A 12,183-nucleotide genomic window follows, 5' to 3' on the forward strand; every position below is an offset into this window, starting at 1 on the left:
TGTCAGGGGCTGGCTCCGGGTCAGGTATGGAGCAGTCTTGCTCCATACCACAGGCTGATCAAGGTATGCCACATCCTTGATCAGCTTACAGCCTTCTCTGAGTCTAAGGAATAAGGCAAGATTCCATTGTGGAAAAGCAAAGGGCTTTCCCATGCATTTTCCAATTTTATTTAATAAACCCTTATGCACATAGCTCTTGCTACGTGCCAGACATTGTTCTAAAGCACATTTATTCATTTAATAGTTTTGACAACCACATTAGGTAGCACAGTTACTATCCCCATTTTCCAGATGGGGAAACAGGAAGAGAAAGCTCAAGGCACTTGCCGTGGTCACATGGCCAATAGGTGGCAGCTGGCCCCAGAGTTTGTGGCTGGGCTGCCCCTCTATTGGTGGCTGAGACACAGACCTACATTCCCCGAATGGCTGGAGATACTGCTGTTTCCAATTACTATGGATTTCTGTACTCATCCATGAGGTAATCCAGAGGTAATTCATCCTCAAAATCTCACTCAAGGACAGCACACCTGGAGCGGCTTAAGTCCTGGGAACAGCTGGACATGTGGGACTGAGGCTCTTCAATAAAACACAGCAGCAAACTCCAGCCTCACCCTCCTCCACCGGAGGACTCTTTTTACTGGACCTGACCTTGACACTCACCCTCACAGTTGCCAAATGCCAGGCCTCCCATCAATAGCCTGAGTGCTTGCTCAGTTTCCAAACCTCTTTTCTCAGTCTTTTGTGACTACTCGATATATATTATCTTTAAACCATATTAGAATTTGGCTGCAGATTCCATTAAAAAAACAAATCCAAAACAACAACAAAACAAACACCCACCCACCCTGCTGCAAAAAAAGAAATACCTAAAATGAAACATATTTAAGACTTTATTATTTTCTTTTTACCAGGAAAATACTTTGATTTTAATTGCTAGGCACAGATCAAAGTGAAAGCAAACTATGTTTCTGTTAAAGTGAAGCCCCTGGCCCCGGAGTTTCAGGTTTATGGTTACTTGTGTGAACCAGACACCTCCCTGGGCCTTAGGATATTCCCATGGGCTCACCAGGCAGCCTCCTTTGCCTGGAACCCCTCTCCCTAACCCCCATCACCCCAGCCGCCACCCCACACTTCTCTACTGGGCAAACCCGCTTCACTCTTCCTTTTCTTTTTTTGAGACACAGTCTCATTCTGTCGCCCAGGCTGGAGTGCAGTGGCACAATCTCAGCTCGCTGCAACCTCCGCCTCCCAGGTGCAAGCGATTCACGTGCCTCAGCTTCCTGAGTAGCTGGGATTACAGGCGCATGCCACCACGCCCAGCTAATTTTTATACTTTTAGTAGAGACAGGGTTTCACCACGTTGGCCAGGCTGGTCTCGAATTTATGACCTCAAGTGATCCGCCCGCCTCAGCCTCCCGAAGTGCTGGGATTACAGGCGTGAGCCACCATGCTCCCTCTTCATTCTTTAGGGCCTAGTTCAAATGCTCCTCCTTGCCCCTCTGCTGGAGGCAGAATTAAATGCTCCTTCCTCTTGGCACCCACACCCATTCTTGACCAGGAACAGGGCCCTTATTACAGTGGGCGGGAGCTTGTGGCACATGGTTCTGTCTCCCCCTGGACTGCCAGCTCTCAAGGGCAGAGTGGGGTTCGTTTCTCTCCCTAGCACAAATCAGACAGTCATCAAGGCTTATCAGATTAAATCCTGGGAGTTCAGCAATCATAAGGTGGGACTCTCACAGGCGGCGATAGGCCAAGGGAAAGAGGGGCTTCTGAGCATTCAGATTCAGCCACACCATGTATTAACAACAGCCCCCCCAGTGCCCTCATTTTGCTGACTGAATCAAAAGCTCCCCACTAATGGGTCTACGGCCCTCTTCCCTAAGCCCTGGGCCACTGTGAGGAGTGGAGGAGACGCTCTTCCTACCTTCAGTCTCCACAAAGGATATGGTGAGTCCGTGTCACGGTTGAAAAACCTAGTTGTCTTTGTCCCGGCACTTAATAAATATTCAGCAGGCAAACCCTGTGTTTGTGAAATATACCGAATCTGCAAGAAAAGACAAGAATGAGGTCAGGGCTTTTCCTGTCACTATACATATGGTATACTAATGGCTCTGCTGGCTTTGAGAAAAGTGAAAATGACAATTTTTGTAGGGAAAGAAGTTAACAAAAAAGAGAAAGAAGAAAAAGGGAAAAGAGAAAGGAATAAAGAAAAAATAGCAAGGTTAAGGGAAGCAAGGTTTGGGAGACAACATGACATTCCACAGTCCCGCCCATTTGTCATGTAATCAATGAAATGCTAATCCAGGCTATTTTCCAGATGAAGAATGAGGTCTTGTGAATATCTGTGTCATCTGGACCCACCTGATCATACTCTGAAGCTCCTGGATATAATGGCCAGCCCAGGAACAATTCTGCAATAACACAGCCCAGGGACCACATGTCAATTGCCTCACAGAATGGTAAACCAAGGATGATCTCAGGGGCCCTGAAAAGGAAGAATGGAAGAAACCATTAGCAAGTTGGAAATGCAGGAAGCTGTTTCTATATGAATACTATCTTTCAAACCTGGGGTGCCATTACTGACTCCTCCTCTGAAGGGCCTGTGGCTCTCAGGAGAGGCGCTGTGCTACAACAATCCTTCCATCCTTTGGCTTGGTCCCCTCCATTAGTGGAGGGCCCACTTAGAAGGCTGGCTGAGATGAAAGATAAGTCTGTGTGTTTAGAACACACCTACAGAGAACCACGTCTACTGACTTCATTACCTTCACACGCCAATCAGATGAGCTAACAACCATTTTAGAGATATTCTGAAGTTATCTTTTGTAGCTGAAAGTCTGGGAAACTAATCCTCAGAGAATGCCTGGTTTTTACAAAGGAATTCTGAAACGCAGGTCTTCTATTTTCTTCTGTCTATCTAGAGATGGGAACTCACTATGTTGCCTAGGCTGGAGTGCAGTGGCTATTCACAGGCATGATCATAGCTCGCTATAGTCTTGAACTTCTGAACTCAAACAATCCTTCTGCCTCAGCCTCCTGAGAAGCTGGGTCTATAGGAATGCACAACCACACCTAACTCGAGGTATTCTATCTTCAGGAAGATGTAAAACAAGCTGTCCCCTTCCCAAAATAATGGGATTAAGTCCAATATCCGTTTATGCCAATTATCCTTTCTTAAGAATTTACATCACACTTTCTTAAGGAAACATTGCCATTTTTTTATTAGCTTCTAAAAAGCTAATCTTCTTAAAAGTTACCTAATATTACAATTATAGAACCGCATTCATCAATACAGAGTCTGGTATCAACCGGGATTCCAGCGTAAACCCCACGAACAACCTGTTCCCGAATGTAGGAGTTCTGTCCCTTCAAGGAAATCACCTAAACCCCAAGAGAACATTTCACAGGGAGTTGGTAATCAACACTCAAGAGACCACCCAGGTACATCTTCTTTTCTAAGAATCTGTCATGATTAGGTAGGGGTATGTTTTGGACAAAACCAGGCTCAAAGTTTGAGATATGAACACAGCTTATGTTTTTTTAAAAAAATATGTCTCAAGGCCAGGCACGGTGGCTCATGCCTGTTATCCCAGCATTTTGGGAAGCTGAGGCAGGTGGACTGCTTGAATCCAGGAGTTCAAGAGCAGCCTGGGCAACACGGCAAAACCCTGTCTCTACCAAAAACAAACAAACAAACAAACCCAAATTAGCAGGGTGTGGTGGTGCGTGCCTACAGTCCCAGCTACCTGGGAGGCTGAGGTGGGAGGATTGCTTGGACCCGGGAGGTGGAGGTTGCAGTGAGCTGAGATTGCACCACTCTACTCCAGCCTGGACAACAGAAATAGACCCTGTCTCAAAAAAAAAAAAAAAGTAGCTCAAGGCATTCTGCTGATAATGAAATGCATTAGCCTGACTTTTGTTTTCTCTATAAATTTTCCACTTCACTAAGAGATGCTAGAAGAGGCTACTTTCCTACCCTTTCTGCAGCCTGGAGTGGGAGTGAAGGGAGCTGGGGAGACCTTTCTCTTGGTTACCTTTCACCCACCTAGCATGAGAGTGGGGAGGAAGAGGGCGATCAGAAACACCCCCACTGGTCTTGGATCTTCTAGCTGAATTTTTCTCTACTGAAAAAGTACCTCCTCTTCCCCCTTTAAATTTGTTCTCATTGCTAATCTTTTTTCTTTATATAATAGTATTGAAAAGAAGAAAACAAACAAAACCCAAAAATGTCTTATTACCAAGTTCTGATTTTTCACATGTAAAATGGAGTTTGGCCAGGTGTGGTGGCTCATGCCTGGAATCCCAGCACTTTGGGAGGGTGAGATGGGAGGATCACTTGAGCCCAGGAGTTTCAGACCAGCCTGGGCAACAGAGTGAGACCCTGTTTCTTAAAAAAAAAAAAAAAAAAAAAAAAAAAAGGGCTAGGCGCAGTGGTTCAGGCCTGTAATCCCAGCACTTTGGGAAGCCAAGGTGGGAGGATCACTTGAGGTCAGGAGTCCAAGACCAGCCTGGTCAACATGGTGAAACCCTGTCTCTACTAAAAATACAAAAATTAGCCAGGCGTGGTGGCGCAGGTCTGTAATCCCAGCTATTCAGGAGGCTGAGGCATGAGAATCGCTTGAACCCAGGAGGCAGAGGCTGCAGTGAGCCGGGATCGTGCCATTGTACTCCAGCCTGGGTGACAGAGTAAGAGTCCGTCGCAAAAAGAAAAAAAAAAAAGCCAGGCATGGAGGTGCGCACTTGTGGTCCCAGCTACTCAGGAGGCTGAAGTGGGAGGACTGCTTGAGCCCAGGAGTTTGAGGGTGCCACGAGCCATGATTTGCACCATTGCACTCCAGCCTGGTAACAGAGCAAGACCCTGTCTCAAAAAAAAAAAAAAAAAAAAAAGAGTTTATTCCTTTCCTCACAACTAGAGACTGGGTACTGGCTACTACGTGCTTCTAGAGTACCAGTCACACTTGCTGGTCTGGGCAGCAGAAGGAGTGACCACTGGGGGCTGGAGTGAGTTGCCTTATTGCTATTTAATGAACCTTCCATTGTCCCCATCACTCGCTGCTGGGCGTCTTCAGCTGCCAGTGTTCTGCTTGGCACTTCACCCCCTCTTTGGCCTTTGTCTCCTTTGGTCTCCACATTGGACTGCGTGTGTATTGTCAGGGGCCACTCTTACTCACTGGCACTGATGAGCTGGGGATGCCTGTGGTGGCTCCAAGACATGTCCCTGCTGCACCCTTGTCTTCCATGTGACCACGAGCCCACCACCTGCCTAGGCCACCTGTGTCAGTGTTGGCCACACACCAGGGCCCCCAGGTTCACTCATCATTGTGTGTAACTGATGAGATTACTGCCAGGTTGCCTCTGGCAGTGCCTTTAGAGATCATTTCAGTTTATTTAAAACATCACATCCCTTAGAAAAAAGAAGGGACTATCTGTTTCAGGTTTTTTTTTTTTTTTTTTTGAGACAGAGTCTTGCTCTGTTGCCCAGCCTGGAGTGCAGTGGCATGATCTTGGCTCACTGCAACCTCCACCTCCTGGGTTCAAGCGATTCTCATGCCTCAGCCTTCCAGGTAGCTGGGATTACAGGCACCTACCACCAGGTCTGGCTAATTTTTGTATTTTTAGCGGAGACGGGGTTTCACCATGTTGGCCAGGCTGGTCTCAAGCTCCTGATCTCAAGTGATCCACCTGCCTCAGCCTCCCAAAGTGTTGGGATTACAGGCAGGAGCCACCATACCTGGCCAGAAAAGGGAATATCTGAAAAGAACACTACCAAAAAAAGTATTATGGTGTCAGAACCTGCTTTTCTCTCTGCCCTCCCTGTTCTAGATTCAGCGGTGGCCTCCTGCCTCCTCTCACGTGGATCTAGGCCTCTTCATGGGAGGAGAGTTTTGGCCTGGACTGCTGGCTCAAGGATCAAATACATTCTCACCTCTGTCCCCCGATTCTTGTCACCTGGCCTCTTGGTTGGCCCCTGCCCTCTTGCAGCCTGATGTTTGGATGTCTGACGCTCCAGTCTGTAGGTTTGGATGTTTGACACTCAAGTAAGTCTTAGGAAGAGGCCGGTCTGGACCCAGGGGACTTCTCTGAACTTGACTATGGGCCTGCCCTTCCTATCAGGTTAGTTACGTGGTTCTCATGGCCCGGAAGGCTGTTCCTAACCCACGGAAACCTCGTTTTCCAGTTTCCATTCCTCAGTGATGAACAAGGCAGACTGCAACAACTAAAATGGCCACACAAAGGCACTTTAGTGATGTTCTTTAGCAGGAAACACCAGACATAGATTTTGACGACTGACGTGACATGAACGGGGCCTGGGAAAATTGCTTGTAGTCCACCAAGAAAATGAAATGGCAGCCATTCACGGCACCATGATACGTGCCGCAGAATGTTCCTGCTGCGACCGTAAAGAACAAATGCCCAGGCGTCTGGCTAGGTGGCTGGGAGACAGTACTGTCCGCGAAGGCCTCTGATGCTGTGAAAGCCACATCAAAGCATGCAGGACAACTCGAGTCGAATACAAAACGTGTGTCACAGAAAGACACAGACATAAAAATTGAGCCGACACAGCACACCACATGCTCTAGCGGCTCCCACGTTAGAAAACAAAGCAGAACACAAGAACAAAACAGAACACAAAAAACAAAACAAAAGCCCCAAACACAAACCTTTCCTAATCCCTTCGTCTCCCAGCAGCTGCTGCCCTAGTTCTCAGCTCCCCTTCAAGGCCCACTCTCTGGAGAGAGTCATCTCCCCCTGCGGTTCCCACCTCTTCACCTCACAGCATTTGCTCAGCCTCCTCTAATCGGAGTTGGACACTCTGCGTCACTGACGCGCTGCACTTGTTGAGATCAGCAGTGATCTCCACGCTGTCACATCCGTCGACCGACTTCTTAGCTCTGTGACCCGGGAGCCACATTTTTTTCACGCGGGTGATCATTCCTTCCTGCCCTGAAACACTTATTCTTGGTTTTCATGACATCGCTTGCTCCCCATATCTGTCCCGCCTCTCTGCCTGTGGCTTGCCCATTTCCTTTGTAGGCTCGCCCTCTTCTATCCAACTGCTGTGTGTTGGCCAAGTCCTAAGCCCACCGTCTTCTCTCCTTCCACCCCGCCCTAGATAATTGTTATGGGTTGAATTGTGTCCCCCTAAAAGTTATGTTGAACTCCTAATTCCTGGCACCTTGGCATGTGACTTTATTTAGGAATGGAGTTGCTGCAGATATAATTAGCTAAGATGAGGTCATACTGGAGTAGGTGGGCCCTAATCCAATGTGACTTGCATCCATATAAGAGGGAAATCTGGACATAGATACTGACACAGCAGCAAGATGGTCATGTGAAAAGGGAGGAAGAGATTGGAGTGATGCTGCCACAAGCCAAGGAACACCTGGAGCCACCTGAGGCAGGAAGAGACAAGGAAGGCTCTACCCCTGGAGCCTTCAGAGGGAGCATGGCCCTGTTGACACCTTGATTTTGGATGTCTTTTGTTTTAAGCCAGATATTTTGTGGTACCTATTTCAGCAGCCCTAGGAAACTGACAGTCATCTTACTCGCTCCACAGGTTTAAATTCCATTTGTATTTCCAGGTTTGTCTCCATCTTGGAATTCTCCTTCTGGCTCTAGATTTGCATTCTGGAAGCCTGGTATTGCCTCTGGAATGTCTCATAGTCATCTCCAATTCCACACGTCTAGAAGGGAACTATTCTCTGATCCCCCTCTCTAAACATATTCCTTCCACTGTCCTCCTCATTTTATGAAAGGGAACCACCACCCTCCAGCTGCTTAGGCAGAAATCCAGGAAAGATGTTTGATTTCTTCATCCCCACCATCTATCCACTAACATGGCCAGCTCCAAAGTCTCAAGTCAGCCCCTGATTCTCCATCCCCCCTGCCGCAGCAGTGGTGCTGGTCACCCCTGCGTCACCTGGAGCTTCCACTGCAGCCTTTCCACTTGTCTCTCCCTTCCTTGTGCCCACTTCCTCCATGGCAGCCACAGGGAACAGATGGCACCCCACCCCCTTGCCGTAAGCCTTCAGGGGCTCCCCACTGGACTTGGAATGAAATCTAGACCCCTCCATGGCCATGGGGCCTCCACGATTGGGACCCTGCCCACCTCTCCACCATCACTGCCAACCACTCTCCTAGCTTAATACGCCGCAGGCCCGTTGGTTTCCTTTCCATTTGCAAGAGTACCTGGAGCTCCTTTGGAGCCAGAGTCTTCGTGGGATGCTGTTGCTTCTGCCTTAAATGCTCTCCCTGCTGGCTGTCACATGGCTGCCTCCTTCTCGTCCCTCAAATCTTAGCTCAGCTGTCACACTACAGACAGGCCTCCCTTGACACCAGTTAGTCTTCATATAGGGTGCCATAAATGCCACTTCACAGCACTTTCTTAACCTGCTCACTGTCTGTCTTCCCTGACCAAGTCTGTGAGGGCAGCGCAGGCATTCAGTAGCCACTCATTTAGCATCTGTTGATCAAATAAACCTTTATTAAATATAAGAAAGTGTTAAAATATGGATTAAGACAAAGCTCTAAGGCAGTGCAGATAAAAGAGAGTAGAAAGGCTGAATCATTATGCAGCAATCAAGGTTTGGGCATGAGGGGGCAGGATTTAGCCCACGGAGGAGCAGAAGCTGAGGCCCAGAGAGGGGCACGAGCAACCCGGCTCACACTCACCACAGCAGGGCAGACAGCAGGAGTGCCGAGGACACCTACTTGCAGGTGGCCAACAAAAGAATTACAGCAAAAATGACAGGGAGGAGGAACAGGAGGACTAGAAGTGGTACCTGGCTCATGCAGGGTTAGGACTTGGGACCTCAGGGATTTAGCCCAAACCTCTTATTTTATGGCCATTGTCATTACGCCCTCTAGAGCCTCCACCTTAGCTCTTATGTTGAAGACTTTATCCTGCGCAGTCCCACTGCAACATGCGAAATCACATGCTCTTCCATCTGGGCCTCACTACAGCCACCTGCTGTTCTCTTGCCTTTGGTTTTAACCTTTTCCAATCCACTCTGGATCCCTCTCCCATCCCTAAGGGTGCAGCCTTTTCTCTGCACTCATGAGACATATTTCAGATACAGCCTGCCCCCCTCCCTGCCCGCTTCCATTCTTCCTTATTCGAACAGACACTGCCCACTGTCTCTGTGCTGGCTCTATCAGGTGACAAGCATACAAAGATCAATGACATACTCAGACCAGATTGGTCCAATAAATACTAACTGAGCATCCACTGGCCCCACAGAACCATCTTAAAGAATTTCCTCACCGCTATTTTGGGACATCAGAAATACTTTAAACATATATATGAAGTGTCAGACAAAATCTGCACCTAAGAAAGAGGACTCATTCCTTTCCAACATTCCCAAAGCAAGCCACTAAACATTCTTGTTCTGGAGAAAGAGAGTAAATAATTGTCTCTTTTTTTTTTTTTTTTTTTTGAGACGGAGTCTCACTCTGTTGCCCAGGCTGGAGTGCAGTGGCGCAATCTTGGTTCACTGCCAGCTCCACCTCCCGGGTTCACGCCATTCTCCTGCCTCAGCCTCCTGAGTAGCTGGGACTACAGGCACCCACCACCATGCCCGGCTAATTTTTCGTATTTTTAGTAAAGACGCGGTTTCACCATGTTAGCCAGGATGGTCTCGATCTCCTGACCTCGTGATCTGCCTGCCTTGGCCTCCCAAAGTGCTGGATTACAGGCGTGAGCCACTGCGCCCAGCCAATAATTGTCATTTTTGACACACAAATACATTTGCATATCTGCCTCTACTATACCTCCTGGAGGGCAGGGTCTGCATCTCACTTGTCCTTGATCCTCAGCCTGGCACACAGAAGCTGACAGCTGCTCAACACCCAGCCCATAAACCCTCAGGTAAGGGAGGCAGTTCCCCATCTGGCCCCCGGGAATCTTTGGGGACTTCAGACCATTTTGCTGTGATCTGATCTTGCAGAGGCCTTGTCCCCCTGCTCTGCTAGTCTATAAGGCTCTGAGGTCCTAGAAGTTCAAAGTCAAGTCTAAAATGTTTCTTTTCATCCAGCCCACCTGAAGCATGTTGGATGGTTGCTAAATCATGCTTAATCTTCAGGGAAGCTCATTCTTACTGACAGTCATTCTGAGCCAGAATTTGTTTCAAGCTGTCCTCACTCACTTATTAGAATATTCAACCACCATTTACTAAGTGTTTCCTCTGTGCCAGGTACTGTGCTGGGTGCTAAAGATCAAAAAGTAAACCAGACCCCGTGGCTCTTCCAGGAGTTCACCGTCTAGCCAAGGTAGCAGCATAGCGACATCTGACATACAATGTGTGAAGTGTGTACATAGTACCCAAAGATGGGGGAAATTGGAGGAGGAGAGAGAAAGCAGGATGGGCTTCCCAGGAGGAGTCTGAGCTGAGCCTTAGTAAGTGGCCAGGCAGGGGTGGCTACCACACACAGAGCAGCGCAAGTCCCCCAACCCCCATGTCGCTGCTGTATCTCCAGCGCCTAGCACGCAGCCTGGGCATGTAGGTGCTCCATACACATTTGTAGAAGGAATGAATCTACATCAAGTGCACACCCTCAGCAGTTGCCAGTTTTCCCTGGAGCTGGCAATGCCACCTTGTCAGTACCTCCTATGTGAGAGGCAGACAGCTTGGCCTTTCTGTTTCAGAGTTTACATGGTTTTTTGGGTTGATCATCACATTTCGGTTGCTTCCACGGGGGCTGTTCCTGTTCTCGGTTCGGTTTCAGGCAGGTAGGGCTGCTGGTTCCTGAATACTGTGAGTGAGCATTTCCAGGTTCTGTCATAACTGATCTCTCATTTGCTCTTCCTCACCTTCACTGCTACAGCTCCACCCCATGGAACCATCTTAAAGAATCGCCTCATTACTATTTTGGGACATCAAAAATACTTTAAACACACATGAAGTGTCAGACAAAATCTGCACCTAAGAAAGAGGGGGATAATTTCTTTCCAACATTCTCATAGGAAGACACCGAAAATTCTATCTTTCTAAAGAGGAAAAACAACTGTCATTTTGGACACCATCAATATGGAAGCTTTGATGATTTAGCTCCATTTGCTCTCTTGACTGCACACACTGAGAAGCATTCCCAGATCATGTCCAGATCATATGACCCTGCAGGGGAATGGCCTCCAGTGGAGGTGTAGAGGCTGCAGAAGTCAAGAGGGCGTGGCCCGCACTTGGGATCCCAGTGTTCACCGGGTTGAATCCCAGCCCTGTCAGGTACTGGTTGTGTACCTACTTCTGGGTACAGGTATGAAGATTAGGTTAAACAGAGCATCATAGGGGGGCACCTTGCAGAGGCCTGGCATAGAGTAGTCAGCTGAACAATACTAAACCACTTATCTATAACACGTCTAAGTCCATGTGAAAGCAATGAAATAAACAGATCATCCCTCTTCCTTATTTTTTTTTTCTTTTTGAGACAGGGTCTCGCTCTGTTGTCCAGGCTGGAGTGCAGTGGCACAATCTTGGTTGACCGCAACTTCCACCTCCTGGGCTCAAGCAATCCTCCCTCCTCAGCCTCCTGAGTGGCTGGGACCACAGGCACATAGAAACAGGGTTTCACCATGTTGCCCAGGCTGTTCTTGAGCTCTTGAGCTCAAGCAATCCTTCCGCTTCAGCCTCCCAAAGTGCTGGGATTATGGGTATGAGCCACTGCACCCAGCTTCCTCATTTTTTAAAGCCACTTTCTTTCGGATATGGAACACTCTGTTGAAATATATTAAAGCATATACACTAAACAACTGTTTCATTTATTTACACAAAAAGCTGAAAAGATTAATATAACCAACAGTGAAGTACCTACCACCTAGCTTTAGAAATAAAAACTCCCTGGCCGGGTGCAGTGGCTCACGCCTGTAATCCCAGTACTTTGGGAGGCCAAGGTAGGTGGATCACCTGAGGCCAGGAGTTCGAGACCAGCCTGGTCAACATGGCAAAACCCCGTCTCTACTAAAAATACAAAAATTAGCCGGACATGGTGGCACGCACCTGTAATCCCAGCTACTTGGGAGGCTGAGGCAGGAGAATCACTTGAACCCGGAAGGCGGAGGTTGCAGTGAGCCGAGATTGCACCACTACACTCCAGCCTGGGTGACAGAGCAAGCAAGACTCAGTCTCAAAAAAAAAAAAAAAAAAAAAAAAAAAGGAATAAAACTCCCTATCCACAATCCTCTTGCTTCTT

At 48.0% G+C, this 12,183-nt stretch overlaps 1 protein-coding gene across 4 annotated transcripts in view; it reads right to left on the bottom strand.

The window, feature by feature from the left end:
* HIPK2 (homeodomain interacting protein kinase 2) overlaps positions 1 to 12,183 on the bottom strand; it is a 217,499-nt gene that overhangs the window by 67,724 nt on the left and 137,592 nt on the right. For all 4 annotated transcript variants that reach the window (XM_031013361.3, XM_031013363.3, XM_031013360.3 and 1 more), the window contains exons 3-4: positions 2,362 to 2,485; positions 1,925 to 2,044 (exon numbers count right to left, since the gene is read on the bottom strand). In XM_031013361.3, the coding sequence (XP_030869221.1) occupies positions 1,925 to 2,044; positions 2,362 to 2,485 (244 nt within the window). The remainder of the gene's footprint in view (positions 1 to 1,924; positions 2,045 to 2,361; positions 2,486 to 12,183) is intronic.

The sequence above is a fragment of the Gorilla gorilla genome, chromosome 6 (assembly GCF_029281585.2).
Source record: "Gorilla gorilla gorilla isolate KB3781 chromosome 6, NHGRI_mGorGor1-v2.1_pri, whole genome shotgun sequence".
Taxonomy (NCBI): domain Eukaryota; kingdom Metazoa; phylum Chordata; class Mammalia; order Primates; family Hominidae; genus Gorilla; species Gorilla gorilla.